This window comes from Poecilia mexicana, unplaced genomic scaffold (genome assembly GCF_051168715.1).
Source record: "Poecilia mexicana isolate PSO_F unplaced genomic scaffold, ASM5116871v1 scaffold_4, whole genome shotgun sequence".
In the NCBI taxonomy this organism is placed as follows: Eukaryota; Metazoa; Chordata; class Actinopteri; order Cyprinodontiformes; family Poeciliidae; genus Poecilia; species Poecilia mexicana.
This window is the reverse complement of record NW_028263373.1, coordinates 26,712,250-26,738,882: the sequence shown is the minus strand read 5'-3', so window position 1 is coordinate 26,738,882 and position 26,633 is coordinate 26,712,250. Positions and strand designations below refer to the sequence as shown.

Sequence of the window (26,633 nt, the reverse complement as noted above, 5' to 3'; positions counted from 1 at the left end):
ATTGCAGCTTGTTGACCGATCACCGATATTTAAAAAGCCGGTAACACTTTATTTGAAGGGGGGTGAATAAAACTGTCATGACACTTTCATAAACATGACATAACACCTGTCATGAACATGAATAAGCCTTCATGAATATTTATGACTGTTGTCATAAAGCATCATTCAGTAAATTATGACACTTTTAATACAAAGTTGACATTATTCAAAATGTCTTTGATATGACAACTTGACATTAACCAGGAAATCATTACTGTTTAAACTTTACCTTTAATAACATAAAGTTACCTAATTTTTAAAGTGCAATCAATAATACTTTTATAAAAAAATTATATCAGTAATGATTTCTTGGTTAATGTCAAGTTGTCATAACAAAGACATTTTGAATAATGTCAACTTTGTATTAAAAGTGTCATAATTTACTGAATGACGCTTTATGACAACAGTCATAAATATTCATGAAGGCTTATTCATGTTCATGACAGGTTTTTATGACAGTGTCATGTCAGTCTTATTCACCCCCTTCAAATAAAGTGTTACCAAAAAGCCTGACCTGCTAGTTCTGATTTTTTCATCTGAAAAGTCGCTAAATATCTGTCTACTTCATAAAATCCCCCCGCAAAAAAAAAAAAAAAAAAAAAAAAAAAAAAAAAAAAAAATCACATTGGAAAAAGATAAAGTGTTTTTAACAAATTATTCTGTAATCTGTTTAATTAAGGTAGAAGCAGAATTTAAGTCCCTTAAATGCATGAGCTAATGAGAACAAAGAACTGCTACTGGACGGCAAATACGTAACGGTGAGAGAAACACTTAAAAGGAACATCGAGGAGTGAATTGGATGAAACTCTGTATCAGATTAATCTCTGTGCATTCAGTCCAGAAACAAGCCTGGGAAGCAATAGACTGGCTAAGCAAAAAAACTGGAGGCAAAAGGGGAGGTAGCTAGCATAGCGTAGCTAACGTGCCCCGTAACAACTCCTTCTTTACACAGCTAGCTTGCGCTGGTTAGACGGTTTTATTATTTACATCACATTTCACGATATATCGGAGGCCTTTTCCCACCCTCCCACTCTGTGGTTGTCAGTGGACATGACCCAAGTGCGCACCGACAAAACTTTAGAGATTTCACATGAGCCAGAGCTACCCGCGTGCCTTCACGAGCGCGACCGTCCGTCCACCGCTTTACAAAATGCACAGAGATGGCACTTTATCATCAGACTTAATTTTTATCAGCGATAAACGTTTTTGCCAATTGTGTCTTCAGTTCGTTTGAAATGAAAAACACAGGGAGTGCTATTGAGACTTTGTGCGAAGTTTCTCCTCTCGTGGAGGAGTCACTGTGGCACCACCTCCTTCATCGAGGCCAGCGCCGAGTGGATGCGGACGTGAAGCCGGTTTTCGAAGTCGTAGCCTGTGAAGTCCTCCTACGGAGAGACAGTGAAACAGGAAGTTATTCATTTTAGTTTGTTTTTTTAACTTAGTATTTTATTAGAAGTACTCATTTCGGCTTTTACCTTGGCCTGAAGTAGGAATGATCTCCCCTTTGCCACTGTCTGAATCCAACAATGGAAATAATACGGTAATGACACAATGTCCACAAATACACAGATGAAAATTTTATAATGCTACATGCAAAAATCGCAGACCTCTGGTTTTGCGAGGAGTATGCATCCAAGCTCATAGACGGCGTACGGCTGGATGTAGGAGTTGATCTGTCGTCCGTAATCGTCCCTGATGGCTAGCTGGAACGACTGGATCACATGAGAAACGGAGAAAAAGGAAGTATAAGCATCATTTCCAGTTTAGATTAACTCCAAAATTATTCTCTGATCCGAGTAGAGTCCTACCTGAACAGCGTCTCTGATGTTTCCTTGGCATTTCAGGATGGAACCGAGGAGGAGGTGTTTCAGGCCTCTACATGAAGGCTCGTCTACGCTCTGCAGCACTGCAGTTAGAACACAGGAAATGATGGGACGTTTAAAAAACACATCGCTCTGCATTTAGGCTTGTCGAAATATGCAATAAATCAATTTATTGCATGATAAGTTAAAAGCTCAATAATTTCCTTTTGCGTGATTCATCATTTTTCTCTTTTCTTTCTTTCCACCAAAAACTAGATGATAAAACTCTTCAGTCTGGTGTTTTGGTCTCAACCATCTTTTTTTGAAGGACAATTTTGTTTACAGACTTCAAAATGTATTTGATTTGTTGTTTCTGTTCTGTTTATTTATTTTGGACATTTAAAATGTCTGAAATGCTCATTAGAATGTAAAGTTTATTGATTTTTGACAACGATGTCAAAACAACAATTTTATCGTTTATCGCGATAACTTCTGGGACAATTTATCATCCAGCAGAGTTTGTTATCATGACAGGCCCACTGGCAGGATTCATGTCTGTAGAACTTTTTCCACATTTTGTCACACTACAACCACAAACTTTATTGCATAAGTGTCAAACTCAGGGTCTGTGGGCCAAATCCAGCATGCAGTAACTATTTCTGAAAAAGGACTTCAAGATAACAGTTGTGCACGTAAATATTATTTTATCAGTCAAGTCAAACAAATTTAGCTGTAATTTTGATTATTAAACAAAACAAAACAACTAAAAAACAGGCATTTTCCTTCAATTTCACAATGATGCACTGTTTTGTGTTTATCACATAAAATCCCCCCAAAACCGCATTGAAGTTTCTGGGTTCTGTAACTCTTCCTTCCTCCCTCCCTCTGAAGGTCGGACTGACCTTGATTCATTATCTGCAGCTTGGTTGAGGAGCAGTTCTGCAGGGCTTTCCACAGATAGAGAACCTCGATCACCCCGAGGATGCACAGCTGCCTGGTGGGCGAGACTTTTCTCAGCCTGTCCGCCTGCAGAGAGCCATAAAAACAACAAGTTGAACTCCTGCGACAAACCACCAATCATTCTTTTAAAATAAGAATAGCACGTGTTGCTGACCCTTTTGACAGCAAACTGCTCTATCTGGTTGTTTTTCCTCTTGAACAGCTTCTGGACATCTTTGAAAACTCCGTTTGCTCCGTCCAGGTCCCCTGAAGCCCCCTGACACACTGAAAGGAGACGCAGTCGAACAGAAACAGTTCAAAAGGCCTGGTCTGCAAAGAGTCCAAATAAGGAGAGGTAAACTATGTAAAGAAAAAAAAATTAATGCGCAGGACATTGTTTCCATGGTGGTTTTCCAGTCTATAGTGGCTGTTAATGTTCAGGTTTGTTTAAGTAACACAGGCCAATGTTTAAGCTTGGTCATGAGGATTTTTGTTTTGGTTTAATTGCATAAATATTGCCAGGATCCAACTGTCCCCCACAGACATCTTTTGCGTGCACAGTTTGTGGAAAATGCAGCAAACAAATATAATACGCATCACCTTTTCTGGGCTACACAGACGCTTTACTGAAGGGCATCAAAAGATGGAGCTGTGCTGCCGTACAGTGATGATGTGCTGAAATTATTTGGTAATCCTGCAGCTCAAAATTTGCACTGCTGGAGGATATTTCAAATCTGTTTAATTTTATTTGTATCTTCTCTTCTTTAAATGTTCCAGATATTTGACAAACATTAACTTCTGTTATTGCATCTATGCCTTCTGGTCACCATGGTGATGGCACACATCTTCGCATGCCAGCTTGCACCAACTTTTCAAAAGTGTTTATATATTGCCGCAAAAAACAGAACCTAGCGGTTTAGCAGGCGCACAATTGCACCTCTGATTTTTCTGATTTTGCTGCGCAATCCCATTTGTGTGTTGTTTGTAGCTCGGGTTTGCTCAAGATAACAAATAGAGCTGCACCGATTAGATATTAATATCTGAATCGGTCCCGATATGAAAGAAAAAAATTCTAGATCGAGCATGAGCAACCATGTGGCTGATACATAAGGGGAGATCATCAAAAAAGTATAAAATCAGTTTTAAGCTGTTTAATACCATTTTTATTCCTGTGGTCACAAGCTTCCAAAATTAGATTCATTATTGTTTTAATATTGTTTTATTTGATTTTATTAATATTGTCTTAATGAGGATACTGTGTTTGAGTCACTGTTTATTTTAGTTTTTTTTGTTGTTGTTGTTTTTACTATTTTTATGGCTTTTAATATTTTAAAGTTTTGAGAACTTGTGAAGCTATTGGTGTATTTAGCTGAGCTGTCCTGGTGCAGAATTATTAAATCAATTTGTAATTCAGTACATTTACATCTGTGTTTAAAAAAAGAAATGCTTTAAGTCAGTTCAGCACCGTTTTTCTGTATTGGATCGGTATTGGCCGATACTAAATCTCTAATAACCTTTCATAGATCAGACCCATAATGTTTCGTTGGAAGCTATCAGTCTTACCTCCGGTCAGGTAGGCGTAGTAGCACTGCGACCAGCGGGACTCGTTCTTCAATCGCTCAAATGCTCTGAAGGCATCTTCGAAATTCAGCTCTATCATGCTGCACCAACCTGACACAAAGAACAAGCGGACGCAGTCAGACCCGGCCCTCGTCGGACCACGCACCAACACTCACGGCTAACCGGGTGAGAAAACACGTACCAATCTCATAGAGACACACATGCTGGATCTCTCTTTGGTCTGATGCAAGTTCTAATGCATCATGGAAACAGGCCAAAGCACTGTTGATATGGCACTGGGGACAGAGGAGAGAGAGAGAGAGAGAGAACACATACTGACAGGTAAACACTAATCGTATTGGACACGGACTGTTACGGATGTGTTGGATAAAAGCTGGATCAAGAGACATCAGATCGGTGAGTTCACGAACCACGAAGCATGCATCACTGACTGTAAGTGACATGCCACTTTTTGTTTCCTTCTGGTCAAACCTGATTGGTGTGTGTGGTTCCAGATGGTTACAACTGACTCCAGGTCTGCCGTACGTACCTCCAGTCTTTGAACTCGTCCCTTGAAGAACATGAAGAGGGAAGAGTTTGGATAAACCACAGACTTTCTCTGCAGGATGGCTTTGGCCTCCAGCAGCCCAGCGTGTGTGTCAGAACCCTCCAGGGCAAAGAAAGGCAGCACCACCGTGTGGTACCACAAGAGGGCGAGCCTGAGCAACAGAACAGGACATTCAGATCAGATTATTCTGCTGATCCACTTCAACAATTATCAAACCTCTAAACAACCCAAATGATTGATATGTTGTAGATTTCTTCTGGTTTTGCTTTTTTTTTTTGTTACAATTGCATGTTAAAAATAATCAAAATGCAGTTTTCAAATAATGTTACTTCCAAAGATGTCCAAGCCATCCTGATTTTAGATGGAAAACAGATCTGCTTACCTTGTTTAATCATACTTCTACTGACTCAATAGGATTTTCTGTGCTAGTTTTCACTTAGTGAATGTCTTAGCACTGTCAATCAACCTTATGTACTCTTTGCAAAATGTGCTAAAGATGGAGAAACGGCTTACTGTCACAGGAAAACGGTTTATCCGCCATCATGGGCAAAATACTGAATGATTAACAGCGCTAAGACCCTCCTCCTGACTCTGATGGGCTGTTTCTAGGACTGGGAGAACTGGGAGAAGGTACAGAAGCTCAATTTTTTTCACAGCTTACCTGTCTCGCACCATACTGTCATGACATAGTGGGGGAAAAAAAATTATTTTTGGTTGGCCTAGTCAAAGTTTGGACTAAAATCACATTAAAGTTAAATTACTTAAAAATTATTATGCTTTCATTTTCTCACATCAATTTTTTTGTAATTTAGAAGTGATGTACACTTTGAATTTTTTTTGTAGATATGTGGATGTTTAAATGTAACTTGTATCGTGACTTTGTGGTGTGTGTGTGTGTGTGTGTGTGTGCGTGTGTGTGTGTGCGTGTGTGTTTCCAACTGTACATGCCCTAAACATTTCTCTCACTGTTTACAAATTGTTCTAAACAACATACATCACTTCTGCGGTTTCAGACTCGGGTCGACTCACGTAGCCAGTGGCGCCTTCATGTCCTTACTCTCGCTCGCGTACATGAGGGAGGACAGACCCTGGAGACGGTCGCCAGGGAAGCCCAGCAGGTTGATGATCTTGAGCAGGTGTGGCGGCACCATGGAGATGCACAGGTGGAAGAGGCCATAGCCAAAGCTGACGGAGCCCTTGAGCCGGTCCAGGGCCTCGGCCGTCACACCGTTCTCCACGTTGTGGTTGGCATTGTCGGCTGAGAGCGACTCCTGGCTGCCGGAGGCCCCCTGCTGGCAGCTCTCCTGCAGCTGACTGATGTCACTGTGGCATTTGTTGTACATTTTCCATGCCTTACGGAGAATCCAGCCTCCTTTAATATAAGCTGTCAGTGAATGACAAGGATGTGCAATGATCATTTGAACTGAAAAGAACGCTCAAAAATGCTGGGTTTGTTGCCTCCACCCAGTCATAGACCAGTACATATTGCTTTATAGGTCCAATGAGGGAGTCAGTGAGTTTTGGAATCTTTTTAAAATGGTCTTGAGAAATTGTTCTATTAGCTTTTCATGGTCAAAATACTGGGGATCCACTTTTTTCAGTTACGATACAGATATTAGAGGTTTAGTATCGACAGATACTGATACCGATACAGAAAAACAGCTGAAATAACTTGAAACGTTTCTTTTTTTTTTTTAACATAGACATAAATATACTGAATTACAAATTTATTTGACAACTCTGCAACAGTACAGCACAGCTAAATACACCAATAGCTTCACAAGTTTGGTCAAACATGTTAAAAGTAACTTTAATTTGTCCAGTCAGTGCAATTAGGAGGAGAACAACCAATATAGAATAAATAATAAACTAACAGAAACAATAGATTGGCTACCTTAGTGAAACATGTAAAAATGAACTGCAGCAAACCTCCTTTCTGATGGTTCAGAAAGTGCAATTAGAAATTCTAAATATAATGTAAAAAATAGAAATTAAGTATAACATAACTCAGAGCACAAAACATAAAATTAGACTGAATAGATGTGCCCTAATGGATCAGGTACATTGTCACCAATTCACCATCTAGAATGGTATTTTTTATATCAGGACCAATACAAATATTAATATGTGATCGCTGCATCTCTACAAAGTACCTCTGCATTTGGTGTCCTTAAAAATACTGAAGAAACAAGATAAACAAAGAGAAATAATGCAACTGAAAACATACTAGTTTTTGACTATCTGGGGTCACTGATATGTAATTACGTTGTAAATTGGTCTAAATAAAAAGATCTATTTAAAGAAAAAGTATGTTCTGTCATTTGTAAAAGTCAAGCCGATCCCTCAGAAATACCTTTTGTTGTATATTTCTACGTCTGAATGAATGCTAACATTAGATTTACCAGATTTTAATACCAAAACCAAACTCCTTTTTAATAATTAACTACTAAATAAAGCTTGAAGTAGCATGAATCGGTATGGATTAGTCAACACTTTTCAAAGTCTGTGCTTCCTCTGAGTTAGGTTTGGTTACCTGAAAGTTCCTGTTTGACGAATGACAGAACCGCTAGATACACTTGGCAGTCGGCAACAATGATCTGTCTCTGTAGGCGGTCCACCACAGCCACGCCTGACATTTGGGAGTCCATCTGTAACCCACACAGACAGGCCCACGCGTTCAGTAAGCAGCGTCCACTTGAGGTGATGCCCATGAATGCTTTCTGAATAACCCTGAGGAGGCCAGGCGGCCCTGTGGCTACTCGTCCAGTTTGAGATTGAATTTCAGGGAAGTCCTAATTGAATTAGTTTGCTGGATCGGCATGATCTCACTTGCAGTCTGGATGATTACACCTACCGCTGAGGATGTTAACATCATTATCTAAAATCTGTTCCTGGTGAAATGTTAGAAGCTATAAGAAATATTAGAACCCAACTGAACATCCAAATTGGTTTTATTCTTTTCTCCTGGCATCATTTCTACTATACCAGAGGTTCTATTAAAGGAAACGTCCTGCTGGTGATGTACTGGACTTACACGCCTCTTGTTAAAGGGGCAGTATTATGCAAAATAAACTCCTTTGAGCTTTACGCCATGTTATAATATTGTTTTCTCATCAAAAACACACCTGAAGTGTTGAATTGATTTTTCATGCAGTTTTGAGAAATCCTTTAGTCTCCCATAGCAACCATTCCGCTGTGCAAAATACCTCGGGGGAAATAGCTCTGTCTTTGAGGACAAAGCTCCCTCTCAGAGCTGCAGTTTCTAAGCTTTTGAGCTTCCCCATGACTCCCCTACTCAGCTCCTTCAGACTAGACATGAACAATTAGCAAACACCTGGTGGAACTGTGCATCTGCTGAGCTCATTATAGGAGCTACTTCTCAGTGCAATGCTGGCAAAAATGTTGTTAAAGGGTTAACAGAGGAGCCATGTTGTGATCACTTTCTGAAGGTGGAGTTTCAGAAAGAACAGGAGTTTTTAAAGCAACAGAGGCCCAATTTCAAGCCATTAAATTACAAAGTCAAATTTCTTTTAAGTCATATTTCATATGATTGGCATCTTTATAACAATTGCAGGTAACATAGTTACTTGATTATGCTACAAATTGGCAATATGTGCATGGAAAACACATAAGACTGCCCCTTTAACAGTTAGATACTCAGCAACTTAGTTCAGTCTTAAGTTTATCCTTTACTAGTTTCTCCCGGTACTTACACTCTTCTTGATCTTGTTTCGGATTGTCTCTAACACTCCAGCGCTGTCGCTCTCGCACAGTTTCTCAGTTGTCTTCAGATCATCACAGGCCATCTGCATCTTCTCCTCCTCGAATGTCATCATGGCATTCTGCAGCGAAGCACAGAAAAAGTCCTCCAATTGGTTAGGCTTTGTGTATTCACAAGCCCTCAAGGTGTTGTGAAGCAGAATGTTAAATGGGCTGAACTTAAACGATGCTTTTCAACCTTCAAATGTGCAAAGAGCTTTCAAATTACAGCTTCAAACAACTACAAAATACACATTGTTCACCATAAGAGTTAATTGCACTCTATGCCAACATACAAGCCATACATCCATTTGAATTACATCACTATGTCAATGTTTTGTTCTGTTCCTCTGATGAGATTCATGCTTGATCTAGCATGCTAACTGCGAAGGAGTCTTATGTAATGGAGTAACAAAAGGCTGCTTCAGCATAACCCTAAGTGGGGCAGAACGGTGACATCTGCACAGCTGTGTATGGGGAAGGAACAAAGGACAAAAAGTGTCCTTAGCTGCAGCACAGACAAATGGGCATCACTTTAAAGCCAGCCACACAACACAGAAATGACAAAATACAAACATTGTATGAATATACTATAATCTATGCCCAGCACTGAATAGTATACAGGGTTTAGTGTAGGGCTGCTCAGAAAGTGCAATAAATAAAACGATAATACTAAGGAGTGAAAATAATAATAATTTTTCACAATTACAACCTGAGCTTATGGAGACAAAAATATGTTGTTTGCCAAATTCTGTTACATATATGTGAGTTTTATATGAAAAATTTAGTCTTTTTTTTCATCCTATTACATGGTTTATATATGCCATTTCAATATCATACACTTCCAGTGAACACCAAAAGACTGTTTCAAAATCAACCTACATTGTCATTTAAAATGTTTTGTAAAGTTCAACACAATTACAAAAATGTCTGTAAAATAACCCTGGCGAAGACATGAACTTAAGATTCACTCACATTTTTTTAACAGGGACTAAAATCCTATGATTGTGTTCTATTCTGATTTTTGAAATATGTTTCTAGCCACACTCTGTGATGAACATTCAGTCAACGAATGCTCCCAAGTGTTCAAATAATTATTTGAATGAATGAGGGTGAATTTGAAATTCTAAAACGAGAGAATCATCATCAGCGCAGACAGAGAGTCTGTGTGGCGTCGCATGAGATTAAGACCTGTTACTATGGGGTCATTGCTGTGACGTTAGAGTAGCATTCATCTTTAAAGTCTCAAGATATTTTGACATGCCCAAAAGATCTCATTGCAAGCTGGGTTCCCTGGTGATTAAATTATTATCAGAAGGCGAAGTTTAAATAATTTAATTTAAAAATAGTTAAGCGTTGCCCTTCCAACACAGAAAGGTGCATTCATCAACCAGCGAAAGGAGAATATGACAGAGTGTGAGTTTGAATGTGAGTGTGAGCACCACACCACATTATGAATCATCTCCCTCATTCAGCACTGACAGACGCAGGCTTTCAGTGATCTACTCTCCTTGCTGCAGCCATGCATTTCTTCAGCTGAGGATGCGTCCATTATGCTAATGGACAGGCAGGAAACAAAGGAAGATACCAGTGGTGACAACATGAGGCCTGCCTTTTGACAGACTACATTATCTCAGGTCTCGCATCTAACATTAATTCTGAGGTCTTCTCCTCTAATACTCGTCACTGCCTCCATCTCTCTGCCGTAGCGGTGCCTTCCTGACGCACATCTCACCAGAAAACTGACGAAGCTCGCTCCGAAGCTCATCAAAGGGCTGTGCGTCCTAAAAGAGACGTAGAAATGAGGAAAAAATAAGACACAGAAACAATGGGTTACAAAATGTGGCAGAAAATATAAACTCAATTACAACAAAGTATTTTTTTGTGTATTTTTTAAGGTTTGTTTTCTGCAAGAGGACATAAAACAAGGAGAAAAATACACAAAAACTGCTGCAGACTTTGACTTTTCATGATGGCTCCAAACAAGCCGTCATGACTGACTGCAGTCTGTCATGTGAAGACAAGAATCCATAGCAAGCTTCAATATGAAAGATTATGAAATAAAAATCCAGTCCATGTTTGTTTGCTAACATACAAATATGCTAATTAAAACTGATAGAATAACACTTTAACCAAAACTTTCTGTCTGGGAAAAAAAATCTACAAATTCAGGTGGATAAACAGCATATTTTAGATGTTCTGTCTTAAAACTAACACTTAAAATGTTGGTCAGCTGTTTTCAGTAACTTCAGCAAGACTTTTAAGTCACGGTAGCTAGCTAGCAAATTTTCATAGACTTTTTTTGATTATTTCTCATCAGATATGAGCTAAATCCTACCCGTGATTTAGCTCATATTTGGGATCTGAAAAATTTCTATTCAGTATACAATTATATATTTAAGGTCTGATTAGTCCAAGTTTAAAAAAAAAGACTGAATCATATTAGAAATAATCAAATAAAGTCTAGGTATCTAGCTAGCTAACTGACGGCTAGCTCGATAGCTAGATACCATTTTCTCCTATGTTCCAGTATTTGGGTTCTCTTCACTGTGATTTAGCTCATATTTGAGTTCTAAATTGTATTATATTCAGTATAGATTTTATCTAGTTAAGGTCTGGTTAGTCCAAGTATTAAAAAAAACTGAACCATGTATGATCAAATAAAGCCCAGCTACCTCAACAAAGTACCACAACGTCCATTTAATTCAGGAGCTGTTAGTTAGAATCAGAAATTAGCATTATTTCATTGAGCGGATGTGCAATAACGTAATGAATACCCCAGGCCAATGCACCCTGGGAGAGCAACCATACCCCAATATTAAAGCCCAGGGCCGTCCCAAGGTCGTATGGGACTTTAAGCAGAATCTTTATTTGGGGGCTCCTCTTCCTGTTGCAGACAATGCAATCAGTGAGTGAGTTTTAAAACAGATTTGATGGCGTCTGAGAGAAGCAGCCAGGTTTAAATGGCTGAAAAGATGAATAGCAATCTCAGGTTATTTGCTTAGATGTGTTTGTGTCCAGGAACCATATTTACCTTGTAGCATCAGATTGTAACCATGTTAACAGAACAATCAAACAATGGAGATTATTCTTTGAATTTTTACAAAGTAAACTTGGCAATTCCTTTAAATTATTATTATTTATTATATTAATCAATTCTAAAACCGTCACATCAAACTTAATAATATTCTAGATCTCAATAAACAAATAGAAAACTTTTATGACTATGTCAAAATTCAAGCAATTAGGGAGTCCCCTGATTACATAAAGCTGCTAAGGTCGCTTATGCCTTAGGTCAGCTCGTGTCTAACGACGACAGACTTAAAGGAACAGACCCACATTTTGTTTCATTTCAAGTGATGATGTTTTCTACAGGACACCTTGTTCTCTACCACCCAAACCCGTCCCCCTCATCCCACCTGTTGGTGCAGGATTGAAAGGTTTTACCTGTATCTCTTGAAAAGCTCGTCGCTCTCTTTGAATCCGTTGTTGAGCAGCATGTTGATGCCTTGCAGAGCCATCTCAGCATCATCTATGTGCTCTGCCTTCTCCTCCACCTTCTTCTGCTGCTGCTGCTGCTGCTGGGACTGCTCGGGACCCGCCATCATTTATGCTACAGCGCAGCGGCTGCTGGACTGGACGAGTGCAATGGAAATATAAACAAAAACAAAAATACGACCTCTTCGAGACAAACTCGCATCGGTTTCTGTCTGCTGATGTAAAGGAACGACCTTAAACAGGGACGCACATCTGGTCGGATGCTTAAAAAAAAAAAAAATCCGCTGCGCTGCTTCCGCAGGATCCAGGAGACTGCGCCCCTCGGAAGGCCTCCGATGCCCGGCCTGAAATCAGACGAGCTCCGGTCGGCCCGATGCTTCCAGCAGCTGCTGCCCGCTCAGAGGGAACGCTCTCCGCCGCTCGTCACCGCATCCGTCCGGCCAGCCATCCGTGCAGCTTTGCTCCAGCTAATCCGGTTCGCCCGCCAGCATCTGAGGCGTTACATAACGAGGATGCTGCGAGGCTTCGCCACAGTCAGAACCCACGCAGCTGAACGCACTGCTCCCCAAACGGGCTGGCGTCACAACGCACGGCGGCTCGCCGGGAGGAAGGATGGAGGGAGCAGGCGCCCGGCCGCGCCCAGGTCTACATCCTGATGACGGAGAGCCTGCTGGGGCTAATGAGGATTAATGAACACACTGCATTCTGATGCTTACGTACTTATTATGAGCATCAGTGTCACTGAATGATGATAGAATGACGTACAAAATGTATAGGAAGGAAAGTTTAGTGTGAAGCCAATTCCTAAAATAACGGCCTAAATCATTTTTTTTGCCACCAGTATTTATTTATTTATTTATTTATTTATTTTTACCTAAATTATCTTTTGGCAATAAGATGTTTTGAAAAAAAAACCTCTTTTGGAAAAACATAATTAATTAATTAATATAATAAAATAATAATAATAATAATAATAATAATAATAATAAAATCACTTTTTGATTTTTTTTAGACTTTTCTACATGGTGTCAGATTTTTGCTCTCATAAAGTCCAAAGAATGTTGCCCCAGAATTCTTGTACATTGTGAAACAACAACAATACGATTACATCATGAAGTCGTATTGTTTTGTTTTAAGACTTTTAATGGCACTTTTTTTTAATCACCTTTTTTCTAATTGTTCCGTTATAAATTTTAACAATTGCCATAACTGACCTCTGCATAGTGGAAATTGCTTAAAACATGAGACCAAAGATGCCAGAATGCACAAACTTAAAAAATATTTTAACTGAAACTTTGTTGAAGACTGAAGAACTTTAGTTCACTTAAAAAAAAAAACTACCACTAATAAATATTATTATTCAACAATGGGGCATTTTTGCCCTGTTGTGCATATGATTCAGCATGTTGCACTGCTAAAGAAACCAAAAAAAGTCAACAAATGCTTTATCCTTTGCCCCATACAGCAGTAGGCGGTGCCTCCGCTCTCAGCCACTGAAATGCTTAGATTATATCTAGATCACAAAGGCAAAGCTCAGAAACTCTTTCTGTTCTCTTTACCTCTCAGTAAAAACAGGCATGGAGCTCGGATCAGTGGTTAGTGCTGTAAGGAGCAACAGAGTGCTGCTTGGTAATGAAGTGAGTCCAGCTGTCATAATAATTAAAGACGGTAAAATCCACCAAATACTCTCTAGCTGCAACTTTACTGGGGATGTTGGCTGTGAGGTAAGCTGGCGGTCGCTCTGCCCTGTCCGTTAAGTTAAAAGTCCCTCTTAGGGTTGATTTAGGTTTAACCCCTCCATCACTGCAGGTGCTGGATGTGGGGGACAGCGTGGTGATGCCAGGCGTCGTAGACTGCCACGTTCACGTGAACGAGCCGGGCCGCACCTCATGGGAGGGCTTCTGGACGGCCACCAGGGCTGCCGCGGCGGGAGGAGTGACCACCGTCGTGGATATGCCATTGTAAGTTGAAGTATCCGGGCCACTTGGGCAGGTGCCCAGGGCGGCATTAGGAAGGGGACGCTCACCCAACGAGGTCACGTTGTAGGCTGCTTTGGTTGATTTGGTTTCCTTGAAAAGGGACAAAATTTGATGGAGTGCCATGTTAAGAGAGCATTTGATTATAACCCCTCCAGAAACAGCATCCCTCCAACCACAACGCTCAGAAACTTTGAAGAGAAGCTGCAGGAGGCGACGGGGAAGTGCTTCGTGGACGTAGCCTTCTGGGGAGGAGTCGTTCCTGGAAATCAGGTACCGACCAAATTAAATAAAAAACAGGAGTGTCCTATGTTTTTTGGGTTTTTTTTTTGCACCACAACATAAAAGCATTTTGTCTCCTCACAGCGTGAACTTCGGCCCATGATCAAGGCAGGCATTGCTGGGTTCAAGTGTTTCCTCATCCACAGCGGTGTTGATGAGTTTCCCCATGTGGCTGAATTCGACCTCCACACGGCCATGAAGCAGCTCCAGGGAACAGGAAGCGTCCTGCTGGTGAATTACTGGATTTGGCTCCATGACACGTCTCTTGTTAAAGGGGCAGTGTTTATGTAAAATCCACTTGTTTGAGCTTTACATCATGTAATAATGTTATTCCATTCCTGTGCAAAATGATTGGAGGGACCTAACCCCGCCTTCCAGGATGAAACTCCTCCTCAGAGCCGCAGTTTCCAAGCTTCTGTCTCACAGAGCAGCCCTCCACCGCAAATCCCCCACTCAGCTCCTTCAGACTAGCCAGCAGCAATTAGCAAACACCTGCTCATTATACGAGCTCCTTCTCAGTGAAACGCTGGTAAAAACACTGCTAAAGGGTTAATAGAGGAGTCATGTTGTGATGACTTCCTGAGTTTCAGAAAGAGCAAGCGTTTTTAAAGAGACAGAGGCCCAATTTCAAAGTGTTAAATTACAGTCATATTTCTATTTACAGCATTTTTTTAAACAATTAAAGGTAAAATAGTTGCTTGATTGTGCTATAATAAAATGACACCATGTGCCTGGAAAATACATAATACTGCCCCTTTAAGAGACCTTCTGGTGACTGGTCACAAACTGAACATCATTTTGTTTTGTCTCCTCCAGTTTCACGCAGAGTTGGATGTTCAGCCAACAACGGGGAACAACGCTGATGGTAATTGTACAAATTTAAATCACATGAAATTTTAGACCTTTTTCCCCTTTGCCTTTTACCACTATAGATAATAAAAATAAACTTAAGCTGTTCTCAGGATAAAGACTGAAATGGTTTAGTGCCTTCAATTAGAATAACTTGAGTTGCTGATGTTACAAAACTGAAATATACACAGTCTAGGTTGAATAAAGTATAGCTTAAAAAGTGTACAGAAATCTTTGTAGAATTTTCTGTAATTTTAATTAAATCTTTCATAAAACATTTTTAGAAGTAAGTTTGTTTTCATTGAATTTCCTTCAGTAACATATATTTTATAACCAACCCTCCCAGAGTCAGACCCTTGCCAGTACGACACCTTTCTGCGGTCCCGGCCCGATGTCATGGAGGTAGAAGCTATTCGGACCGTTGCAGAACTCTGTCTGCAGTACCGGTGAGAGAAGTTACTGCATGTCCCCTCCAAACATACTTTGAACTTTTCCACATTTAACCAAAAACTTATGCGAAACACTAACACAGTAGTAAATGATTCTGATTTGGAAGAAAAATTGTAAATAAGGATGAAAAAAAAAAAAAAATATATATATATATATATATATATATATATATATATATATATATATATATATATATATATATATATATATATATATATATATACATATATATATATATATATATATATATATAAGCCATCACAAACGGAAGAAATCCGACTTTTTTTTATCCCGAGGTTGAACATGGTGCTGTGGTGAAGCTTTCCTTCCACAGCGACATGAGGGTCAGGGTTTAGCATTCGGACAATCAGCCTGTGGTTCTGCTGGGTTCAATGAATTTGATGATAAACTACATTTACAATGAATTAAAATGTAAGGGGTGCAACTATTTTTTGCAAGACTGCATATTCCCTTTATGTCAGTATGGGTGATTTCTCCATTGAAGATTTGGTAGTTGTTGCAGCAGCAATGGCCTTTCTGTGTTTCAGGGTGCGATGCCACATTGTTCACTTGTCATCTGCAAAGGCCCTTAAGCTGATCCAGAAAGCTCGGCAAGCTGGGGCCCCCCTAACGGTGGAGACCACCCATCATTACCTCAACCTGTGTGCAGAAACCATTCCTGCGAGAGCCACACAGTTTAAGTGCTGCCCTCCCATCCGAGGTTCTGCCAACCAGGTAGACCGACTCGTTGTTTTGCAGATCCAAAGGTTATGCTTAATGGACGCAATACAAAGAAACACCATGTGGTTAATACTGTCATCGGTCCCTTCAGGAGCAGCTGTGGTCTGCGCTGAAAACTGGACAGATTGACATGGTGGTGTCTGACCACTCCCCCTGCACCCCCGATCTTAAGAAACTGGAGAGCGGGGACTTCACGCAGGCATGGGGAGGGATTTCATCGTTACAATTTGGTACATTTCTCAAACTGGTGGCAGCTAGAAAATGGAAAAAAAAAATGGTTTGTACTTGTTAGCGCTTCATCAAGTCCAGAGGACCCCAGAGTGCTTCACACTGCATTCAGTCATTCTCCCACACATTCACAGGCTGATGGTAGTGAGCCACTGGATAGTACCCACTGACTGCAGGACAAACTCCTTCCACCAAAACAATTATTTCACCTTAAATAGCTCACATGTCCAAATTTTACATTAGTTTTATATCAAGGGAGGATATCATCAAATTCAGTCTATAAATGTTATTAACATTGATGAGTAGTAGTCAAAATCTGCTTGCAGGGGCTTTTGGTCCAGTTTCTGTTGTATCCAAAGCTAAATCTGAGGGTATTCAGTGTCTGGTTGATGCAAGGGCGTAGGTTTGGTCTAAGTTTTGGTGGGGACCTTGACACCCCCCCCCCTCCCCCTCCAGCACAGTGAAATGCCGAAGAGCACCGAACATTTTTGAGAAGGGGGGGGGAAACCACATTGGCTTAATAACCCCTCCCCCCAACCATAACCATATCATACATCTTGTGTATACAACCAGATACAGTCATACTCAGCAGATCAGTTCAAGAACACTTTACTTTTTCCTTTACAAAATTCAGCAAACGTTACAAGTAAGATCAAAAGAAATATCCTCTGGATACTCCCTGGTCACTGGCACTCACACTGACAGCCTCCTATAGAGCAAACAAAGCGTAACCTGGTTTGTATTCACACTAGCTTAACTTAATTTAAGACTAACACTTCAAATGCCATATTTACTGAGATAATTTCACAGTATATTTCATATCTGAGAACTAACACCTCACCTGGAGCCCTGAAGCTCCAGCCACCTCTCCATCGTTCTGCTCTGCCCCTTGCTCTGCTGTCTGAGCATCCTATGTGAAAAAATATTACATAATTAACAGACCTATTCTACCTCACATTCAGTGCTGACCTTACTAAACACCGGACTTTACAACAAATGCGTTGCGTGATAGATATCTAACTTATGGGTCCACTCACTGTACTTACAGCCGACGTAGAGAAATAACTTCTAATGTCTGTCCTTTTCTTTTTTGGTGGCGACATGGTCTCGGAGACTCAGAAGGAGACGCGTGTGCCCAGCTAGCCGCCGCCTTTTGCAGCTAATCAAAGAACGTCCGACGATTCAACTGACTCCCCCCCCCCCCCCCCCCCCCGACAGCACCGTTCCGACACGGTCTCGGAGGCTCATAATTAATGTCAAACTAAGAAGCTTCCGTTCCGCGCACCGCCTGTTGCTGCTAATCAAAGATCGTAGATCCACGTTCTTTGAGCCAATATGGGAAAAATTGGTCGGGACTTTTTCATATCCCGTGAATATTGGTCGGGACATGTCCCTACCGTCCCTACCCAAACCTACGCCCATGGGTTGATGGATCTTAAAAGATTAAATGTCTGCCAACATGTCTGGAATGAATTCCAGATCCTTGTTCCTATATAAGGACATCAATCAGGCTCCTCTTCCTATAAACTCTGATTGTAAAAGTAAGTTTGAATGTTAAATTAGAAAAAGATCACATTAAAGAATACTGATTCACAGACACAACGCAGGCCTTAAATTATTGGTATTCCTGTGTTTCAAAACAAACACTCTTTGATGGCAGTAAAGCACGGTGGTGGAGGGCTGATGATGTAGACTTAACTATTGAAACTAAAAACGATATATGAATAAAAACATCTCATATCCACGATCAACAATGGTAGCATAGGCGTGATTATTCAGGATAGCTGTGCAGTCATATTGTCCAGGCTCCTTGTGGTCACTAAGTTGACCTAGAATTTCTCTGTCTACTGAAATATTGCAGAGAAAAACGTCAGACTATCTGCCAAGCAGCTCCACAGAAACTGGAAATATTACAGAACAGGAAACCTCGAATCCAGCAGCCACTCTATCTGAACAACATAAATAAAAGAGAATCCATGTGTTGCAACAGCCTAGTCAAAGTCCAAACTTTAACCTTATTGATTTGAAATTGTGAACAGGACTTGATATCGTTTTTATGTACAAATCTGAATGAGTTAAAATGCAAGCACTTAAACCTATCAGAGTTAATAGAGCTCTTCCCAGTTTAAAATCATGAGTAACTCATTTGGTTTTTCACAAACCGCTTTTGCATTTTAGTTAATTATTATACTTGAATATATCACAAATTATTGTTTATCTGTGAATTTATAAACCTAAATTCCTAAATTGACTTACTTCCTGTCATTAAATGTCAATATTCCTATTTTGGTAGGTTAGACCTGCTCTATCCCGTCACCACATCTTCTTGATTGGGATTTAAATGATTTAAACACTGAACTGGCAAAAAAGTCTCAAGCTTCTACCAATCATTTACTTTTCTGTCACAATGGTCAAAGTCTTTCAGTGGGAGCAAAGCAGACGGCCAGTTACAGTGTTTAAAAATTACCACCAGGAAGCAGAGCAAGAGTTTCTTGTCCCTATTTTTCAGGTTTGCCTCTGTTCTGGACTTCAGCCAGTAAGAGAGACTTTCAGCTGGCTGATGTGGTGAGGCTCCTAAGCAGAAATACAGCCCACCTGAGCAGCCTGGGCAGCCTGAAGGGCAGCCTGGCCCCTGGCTTTGATGCCGACTTGGTCATTTGGGATCCAGAGACGGGTTTTCAGGTCAGTGTGAGGTATTCTCACTGTTAAGGAGGCAGTTTGAGCTTTACATCATGTTATTATGTTATTCCCTCATCAAAACATTCCTGGACTGTTGCCTTGATTCTTTCGTGCATGTTTGAGACATCCTTTAATCTCCATGGCAACCATAAAATGCCTGGGTTGGCCTAGCTCCACCTTCAAGGCGCAGCTCCTCCTCAGAGCTGCAGTTTCCAAGCTTCTGTCTCACAGAGCAGCCCTCTCCCACTCAGCTCCTTCAGACTAGCCAGCAGCAATTAGCAAACGCCTGGTCGAACTACGAATCTGCAGAGCTCATTATAGGAGCTACTTCTCAGTGCAACACTGGTAAAAATGTTGTTAAAGGGCTAATAGAGGAGCCATGTTGTGATGACTTCCTCAAGGCGGAGTTCCAGAGAGAGCAGGAGATTTTAAAGTGGCAGAGGCCCAATTTAAAGCCATTAATTTACAAAGTCAAATTTCTTGTAAATTATGAGTCAACAGAGTTACTTGATTGTGCTCTAAAATGGCCGTAAGTGTGTGGAGAACACATAATACAGCCCCTTAAAGCTATTGTCAAGGCTGCGTTTGTGCTTCATGTCTGTTTTCACTTCACAGATTGAAGAAGCAAGCATTCACCACAAGAACAAGGTAACTAAAGTCTGTAAGAAACAAGTGAAAAACAAATTGTGAGGATCGGTCGCGATCTGCTGTTTACACAAGTGTCTAACTGTGTGTGTGTGTGTGTGTATATTTGTGCAGATGACCCCGTACCTCGGCTCCACGCTGCAGGGAGTGGTGCGTGCGACTATCCTGAGGGGCCGGCTGGTGTACAGAGATGGCAGCTTCTGCCCTGAACCTCTGGGAAAGCATCTCCTCATCCCCCAGAGGACGGGTCAAGCACAACTGTAGCAAACACAGACAATAAAAGCTCAGTCCCTTGGTCTGACCGGAAATGTGTGTTCTTTTTATCTTTTCTAAAGAGCACATAGCTAAAAGAATAAATCATATGAACCAATAGCTTTTATCTGGAAATGAATTTTAAACAACTTAAGTGTTTTAGCTAAAGTTAAAGAGAACGGACAGTACAACAACCACTAGAAATCTGATTTCAGTAAAGCTTAGACTCAAATTTAATGAAGCACAGTTCAGTTTTCATATCTGTGGCAAAAATGTACTGAGTACAGAGGACAGCCCAGGGCCATTATAAGCTTTATCAAAATGAAGCTTTTGACATCAACAGTAAGCAGACAGTGTCTGCTTTGCTGACACCATTGACTGCTTCTCCTCCATTTACACTTTTAGAATCTACATTACCTTTCAAAGCAAAATGTTCTGTTGAGAACATAAACAATAATATTCAATAAATTAGTTCCACAAAGGCTCGGTTGTCAGATTAAAATTACTTTTTGTGCATAACAACCTTCAAGCAGGTATCAATCATAGTTTGCATTAAACCCACATTTCTGTATTATGTTTTTTTTGGCAGGTCTGATATAATATTGTAATTATAAATGCAGAAAATCTTCATAATTACCAGAAATAAGGGCTTGAAAACATCAGCCTGTGTAGTTCATATATGTGACGTGTTCACTTCCTGATGGAGATCCTGAAATAAACTTTTTAATCATTTTCTAATATGGCTGTAGAACAAATTCTTAAATATGAGTTAAGGCTTGATCTTTCAGAGCTTTGCAATACTAGTTACAGGAAATCGCACAGGAACATTTTGTATGTAGGAATGAGACGTCATTGTCATATATTGTGAGGTTGAAATAGGAGTTTGGGAACCGCCTGGTGATTTAACTATAACAAAGAGTGCAAACTCACAGCAAGGCATAAAGGGAACCAGAAACAGAACCAGGTCGAAACCACCAAGGAGCAATGAAAACCAGGGAGCTTAAATACAGAGGTGTGATGATTGACAAAATGTAAAACAGCTGAGGGAGAGTCCTGAGCAGAGGAACTGAGGGAAGGAGACTAATAAACAGAAAAATAACCAGCATTTTATACTTTCCACACTTGATCATGTTTGCTTATCTTGGATAACAGATGTTGACAGTTTTAAGAGCTTTTGTACCTTCTGAAAGGTAGAAAAGAAGTGGGGACGGTTGAAAAGAAGCGTGCATAAAGGTGAATATTTTACTAAAGTTGTTTCAAAATGTGGTCGTTTACTTTTTCATTATGGTGAAACCTGTCTAGCTTGAAATAAGACAAACAAACTGGTTGGGTTGCTAATATGGTGTAAATATAAATATGACGACTACTTGGTCATTTATCCTCAGTCAGTTGCAGTGTGAATGACATGCTCTGCTAGCTTAGACAAGAAGAAAATACAGCTAGAGCATTTCTCAACTCAGTTAAATTCATGTTCTCGTTCACCCAGGCTGGCAGGATGCCCTGAAAAATCACAAACATTTCTAATAGGTTGGATTGGACTTTAGCAATAAAAAACCCTTGTCTGATCAAAGCTGAATTCTGGGTAGCTAGAATTCAGCTACCCAGAATTCATTTATGTAGTAGTTTTCAAACAATAATTTGGTTAAAATACTGAAGCAAAAGAAAAAAGAAAAAGCATTTAAAATGAAGAGTACAGGAAATAAATAGTTAATTTTGAAAGCCTGTAAGCCTGATAGCTAATTATTAACAAACAGCAGCATGTCTGGTGACGTCCTTATAGGAAAGTACATGTTGTCAGAGCTGGGTACACACTCACAGTTGACAGAAGATGAAAATGGTAAATACTGTGACAGAAGTTTGACCCGAGGACTTCACTGGTCAGACGGAGGGGTGTGTCTGGCTGAGGGAATACTTCACCTCCGTCTCTTATGTCTCTTTCATCTTTTTTGCTCTGCCCATCTTGCTGTGAAGTCATGTTGCCCGTCTCCATGCCTCCACCACAATGCCTGAAGAAACGAATGGTTGTTCCTCACCGTTACATGTTTGGACCAGGACCTTCCAATGTTCCTCAACGCATTCTGGAAGCTGGAGCCAAGCCGGTCATTGGACACATGCACCCGGAGATATTTGAGGTAAGTCAGCAAGTTCAGCCACCATCATGTCGTCCATGCAGGGGAAGACCAACACACAGCCATGGATTCCAGGATACATTCTATGTAGCTCCATCTATCAAGACTGACAGACGGATGGCTTTCCTGTTCCCGAATTTATGAACCACCCCAACTTTTGCTAACCCTCCTTTTTTTTTTTTTTACCTTGGATTGTAGGCAATGCGTTTCAGTTGGACCCTCAATGATCAAAGGCAAAACTATTTAAATTTTACCATCAGAAATGTAATTGTAATTGCAGATCATGAGTGACATCAAGAGTGGAATCCAATATCTGTTCCAAACACAGAACAGGACAACTTTTGCTGTGAGCGGCACTGGCCACACTGCAATGGAGTGTGCCATCTTCAACACGGTGGAGTCTGGGGAAAGCGTGCTGGTAGCGGTCAATGGTATCTGGGGAGAGCGGGCAGCTGATATGGTGGAGAGGGTTGGTAAGTTACTCAAAAGCTCCCTGATAGAAATAAAGACGTTTAATATTTACATTGGCAGACATATTTCTAAATTTGGGGATAAAGCTTTGGAATATATTTGGAACCATGCTCTGTTAGTCTGGTACAAACCAGACTCTTACTCTAAGTTTGCTTTGTAAAAAAAGATCTGGACTCTTGGTTATTAAGAAATTATTGCTTGCTGTAGATGTGGACTGTTACAGTTTTAAATGATTGGATCTGATTCTACCCAATAACAAATGTTTTATGGTGACATAGGTAATACGGCACCTCAACTGTGAAGGAAGTTATGCTATGAAGCTTACCAGAAATCGCGTGCACTGTAAACAACCCCATGAGGATCAGGGCCACGTCTTTGCCAACAATAAAATGTCTTAAATGTCTTAAACATTCCTTTTGTTCCGACTTTAATAACTCAGTATTTGTAGGTGTGGCCAACAAGGACTGAATGACTTTGTTCACTTCCTCCAGTGCTGTTGCCAAACGTCAACCGTAGGGCAAGCTACAATTAGGAAAAAAAGGCGTAGAAACTCAACATCATTGTTCACAACTCCTCCTTCTTTTTGGTGATTGGCCAGGATGCAATACCTCCTGAGAAATCCAGGTCAATGGGACAAATCCCAGCTGGAGCACAGAAGGGAGATGACAGTCAAGAAGGATTGCGTGGGTGTCACTTTGATTCACACTTCAATACTCCAAACATTTGTTCATTTTGCTCAAAACAAAGAAAATGTGGAGCAGGTTAAAAACACATACATATATTTTGGAATGGGTCCAAAAACAGAATGTGTGTCCATCCAACAGGTGCAAGAGTAAAAACCATTGTGGCGCCTCCTGGTGGCTACTTGACCAATGCAGAGATTGAGAAGGTATTGCCACACATCACTGTAGTGATCAGACTAAATAAAGCAAACTCTCATGCTGCTATAACTAATGCAGTTACTGCATGATCTCATCGCAGGCTTTATCAGAACACAGACCGGTTCTGTTCTTCCTCGCGCATGGAGAGTCTTCCACAGGAGTCCTGCATCCTTTAGATGGCATTGGCGACTTGTGCCATAAGTAAGATCTGCTATCACAGCATGTTCTCAATGTAGGACATCAGGTGATTTCAGATGTCTGCTGATTTGTTTCCCCAGGTATGACTGCCTTCTCCTTGTTGATTCTGTGGCGTCGATAGGAGGCGTTCCTCTCTACATGGACCAGCAAGGTTTAGAGATCATTATGGCTTCCATGTAGATCAAATGAACTCTTGAATTAATATGTTTGGTTTTACATAATGACCTTTACAGCAAATGAAAGACTTTTCTGCTAATGATTGTATGCAGGCATCGACATTTTGTATACCGGCTCGCAAAAGGTTCTGAATGCCCCTCCTGGTACAGCACCCATTTCATTCAGCGAGAGAGCATGGTGAGAATATGTCTTGTGTACTGCATATGCAAACGTGCAATGGAAAAACATATTGAAGGGAGGAAAATTGTCCACAGCCGAAAAGTATTCAGTCGGACAACAAAACCCGTGTCGTTCTTCTTGGATTTGAGTTGGCTTTCAAACTACTGGGGATGTGATGACAAGCCAGCAAGAATGTAAGACACCTACGATTGAAGAAGACGCAAGAGAAAATGCCGCTTTGCAAAGTTTTGTCCTCTTTCTGGCTTCTCAACAGATACCACCACACGGGGCCGGTCACCGCCTTTTACTCCCTGAGGGAGAGCCTGGCTGTGCTTGCTGATGAGGTGGGGCATGAGTTGGAATCAGCTCAGTAATTACTCATAAATCTTCTGTTATACTTTTTAAAAAAGGTTAAAAAAAAAAAAATTGCTAGGTTATTAGCACTTCCAGCATGAATTTCACAGCGCCTTGCCAAAGTACTAATGCTTTCTGAACTGATTTATTTACATTTTGTCATGTAGCAACCACATTATTCAGTGGATTTTATTGGGATGTTATGTCATAAACCAACAAAAAGCAAGGAACACTTGTGAAAGGTTAGGAAAAGGATGCAGCGCTTTCAATATTTGTACAAATGTGGTGTCCATTTGAGTCTATGCTTTGTAGAGACATCATCCAGGGCAACAGTGATGGAGTGGTTGTTTGCAATCAGAAGATTGATTCCAGGTTTTTCCCACCATGGCAGCGTGCTCCTGGGCAAGGCATTTAAACCCAGGTTGTCAGTATAACTATGAAAGTGCAACATAACTTCAGACCTTTTAGTCTTTTGCATTCTAGAGACTAAAATTTCTGCCAACTCTTTTTACATGATACTGGTAGGAAATTGTCGATAGAGCAAGTTTTAGGTCTTGCCACAGAATCACAGTAAGGTTTGGTCAAAGTTTGTTATTGACAGTAATGTAAAGGATGCAGTGCTATTATTGTTGACAGTTTGTCGTTACGTAGTCTAGACTTTGACTGGTCATTGTAATCCTTGACTTCTTAATGTCACCCTTTCCATTGTAGCTTTTGCTCTATGTTTAGTGTTTCATTGAAGTTTGTGGTTGTACTACTTAAAAAACATTGAAAAATGCACGGTTATGATGTTATTTGGTGTCCTGGGATAGGGTGACACGATTATCTTTTTCACATGAATACTCAGCTGATTGATTTTTATCGTCTTTTTCACGTAAGGGTCTGGAGAAATCCTGGGAAAGACATCAGAAGGTGGCAGAGTATTTCCACGCTGGCCTGGAGAGCATGGGTCTCAAACTTTTTGTCAAAGAAAAGGTGAGGCAGAGAACCTTTCATGAAACACGCTGCCATCAACGGCTCTGGGTTAACTCGTGAACCGTTTGTCACAGCATGCAAGACTTCCCACGGTCACCACAATTGTTGCTCCTCATGGATACGACTGGAAAGAGATCACAGCCTACATCATGAAAACACACAGCTTAGAGATTTCTGGAGGATTGGGGCCGTCGGTTGGTTTGGTAGGAGAAAATGACACGTTCTGCCACTCGCAGCCTGGTTGTGTTCGTGTGAATTAAGTGTGTTGGTGTTCTTCCCCATTCCTCTCAGGTGTTACGTGTGGGATTGATGGGATGCAACAGCAGTAAAGCAAATGTTGACATGGTGCTGGCAGCACTAAAAGATGCCCTGAAACACTGCCACCGGAGCAAAGTGTAAGATGATGGAAGCAAGTTTTACTGTAACTCAAAAAAATAATATTGTTTCCTTTTGCTTCTGTACGTGTTGCAATAAACTATCATTTATGCCAGAACTGTTTTGTTTGAAACATTATAATTTCTACTCAAATTTCAAGTAAATTTATAAAAATCTGTTTGCGTTTTAAAAATGTGAGTGAAGAAATTTCATTAATTTAAGTTAATCTGTAGAGCAGATTTTAAAACTGCAGCAATGACCAAAATGCTGTAAAGACATTAAAAAAAAAAAAGAAAAAAAAAAAAAGACTGGAAATCAATAAACTTTATTTACCAGTTTGTAGAATTTAAATCGGGACTGGTCCATAAAATACAACATGACCAATTTCACTACAAATTGAATGACTTAGGTTGACATCAAATAGATTTGTCAAAACAAAATGAAACCTGTAGAACATGCATTACTTCAGTTCTAAAAGTAAGACAATTTGGATGGGGACCAAAGCAGAATTATATTTGGGGGCCCACTTGCAGTTTAAAACACCAGATGTCAGCCACCGCAGCATCACCAACATCTTTTAGCTCGCTATCTTTGTAGCTTTGCACACAGCATGTTTAACAGAACATGCTTAGTTAATAGAGTTAATA

At 40.4% G+C, this 26,633-nt stretch overlaps 3 protein-coding genes across 4 annotated transcripts; 2 read left to right on the top strand and 1 right to left on the bottom strand.

The window, feature by feature from the left end:
* Positions 1–996: 996 nt before the first annotated feature.
* Positions 997–13,099, bottom strand: LOC106925045 (tetratricopeptide repeat protein 39C). The gene is made up of 14 exons (XM_014999076.2): positions 12,115–13,099; positions 10,403–10,451; positions 8,622–8,750; positions 7,442–7,556; positions 5,938–6,292; positions 4,891–5,059; positions 4,543–4,636; positions 4,344–4,451; positions 2,956–3,065; positions 2,744–2,867; positions 1,848–1,945; positions 1,647–1,751; positions 1,515–1,553; positions 997–1,424 (listed from the first exon to the last, which is right to left on the bottom strand). Exons 1-14 carry the CDS (start codon positions 12,273–12,275, stop codon positions 1,335–1,337), a joined length of 1,746 nt encoding a protein of 581 aa, XP_014854562.2. The 5' UTR covers positions 12,276–13,099; the 3' UTR covers positions 997–1,334.
* Positions 13,100–13,699: 600 nt separating this feature from the next.
* On the top strand, positions 13,700–20,323 carry LOC106925046 (allantoinase, mitochondrial). 2 transcript variants are annotated; one of them, XM_014999077.2, is made up of 11 exons: positions 13,710–13,889; positions 13,975–14,126; positions 14,300–14,414; positions 14,508–14,654; positions 15,240–15,288; positions 15,619–15,718; positions 16,271–16,457; positions 16,555–16,693; positions 19,201–19,373; positions 19,986–20,018; positions 20,130–20,323. In XM_014999077.2, exons 1-11 carry the CDS (start codon positions 13,743–13,745, stop codon positions 20,277–20,279), a joined length of 1,392 nt encoding a protein of 463 aa, XP_014854563.2. In that variant the 5' UTR covers positions 13,710–13,742; the 3' UTR covers positions 20,280–20,323. The 2 variants fall into 2 exon arrangements, with proteins under 2 accessions (XP_087861258.1, XP_014854563.2); XM_088005132.1 differs by lacking the exon at positions 19,986–20,018 and having other exon boundaries at positions 13,700–13,889.
* Positions 20,324–22,193: 1,870 nt separating this feature from the next.
* Positions 22,194–26,104, top strand: agxta (alanine--glyoxylate aminotransferase a). The gene is made up of 11 exons (XM_014999080.2): positions 22,194–22,399; positions 22,677–22,869; positions 23,692–23,756; positions 23,849–23,949; positions 24,027–24,097; positions 24,216–24,300; positions 24,378–24,476; positions 24,557–24,626; positions 25,516–25,611; positions 25,686–25,814; positions 25,903–26,104. Exons 1-11 carry the CDS (start codon positions 22,196–22,198, stop codon positions 26,008–26,010), a joined length of 1,221 nt encoding a protein of 406 aa, XP_014854566.2. The 5' UTR covers positions 22,194–22,195; the 3' UTR covers positions 26,011–26,104.
* Positions 26,105–26,633: the final 529 nt, after the last annotated feature.

What these genes read in the sequence shown, in the direction of transcription:
- agxta (XM_014999080.2), top strand. Translation starts at nt 22,196, where the DNA reads ATGTCTCTTTCATCTTTTTTGCTCTGCCCATCTTGCTGTGAAGTCATG. An exon ending in TGCACCCGGAGATATTTGAG is followed by an intron (nt 22,400 to 22,676) that starts GTAAGTCAGCAA and finishes TTGTAATTGCAG; the next exon opens with ATCATGAGTGACATCAAGAG. An exon ending in ATTGGCGACTTGTGCCATAA is followed by an intron (nt 23,950 to 24,026) that starts GTAAGATCTGCT and finishes TTGTTTCCCCAG; the next exon opens with GTATGACTGCCTTCTCCTTG.
- LOC106925045 (XM_014999076.2), bottom strand. Translation starts at nt 12,275, where the DNA reads ATGATGGCGGGTCCCGAGCAGTCCCAGCAGCAGCAGCAGCAGCAGAAG. An exon ending in CGTCAAACAGGAACTTTCAG is followed by an intron (nt 6,293 to 7,441) that starts GTAACCAAACCT and finishes ATTCACTGACAG; the next exon opens with CTTATATTAAAGGAGGCTGG. An exon ending in GCTGCAGATAATGAATCAAG is followed by an intron (nt 1,946 to 2,743) that starts GTCAGTCCGACC and finishes TTCTAACTGCAG; the next exon opens with TGCTGCAGAGCGTAGACGAG.
- LOC106925046 (XM_014999077.2), top strand. Translation starts at nt 13,743, where the DNA reads ATGGAGCTCGGATCAGTGGTTAGTGCTGTAAGGAGCAACAGAGTGCTG. An exon ending in ACCGTCGTGGATATGCCATT is followed by an intron (nt 14,127 to 14,299) that starts GTAAGTTGAAGT and finishes TAACCCCTCCAG; the next exon opens with AAACAGCATCCCTCCAACCA. An exon ending in GAACAGGAAGCGTCCTGCTG is followed by an intron (nt 14,655 to 15,239) that starts GTGAATTACTGG and finishes TGTCTCCTCCAG; the next exon opens with TTTCACGCAGAGTTGGATGT.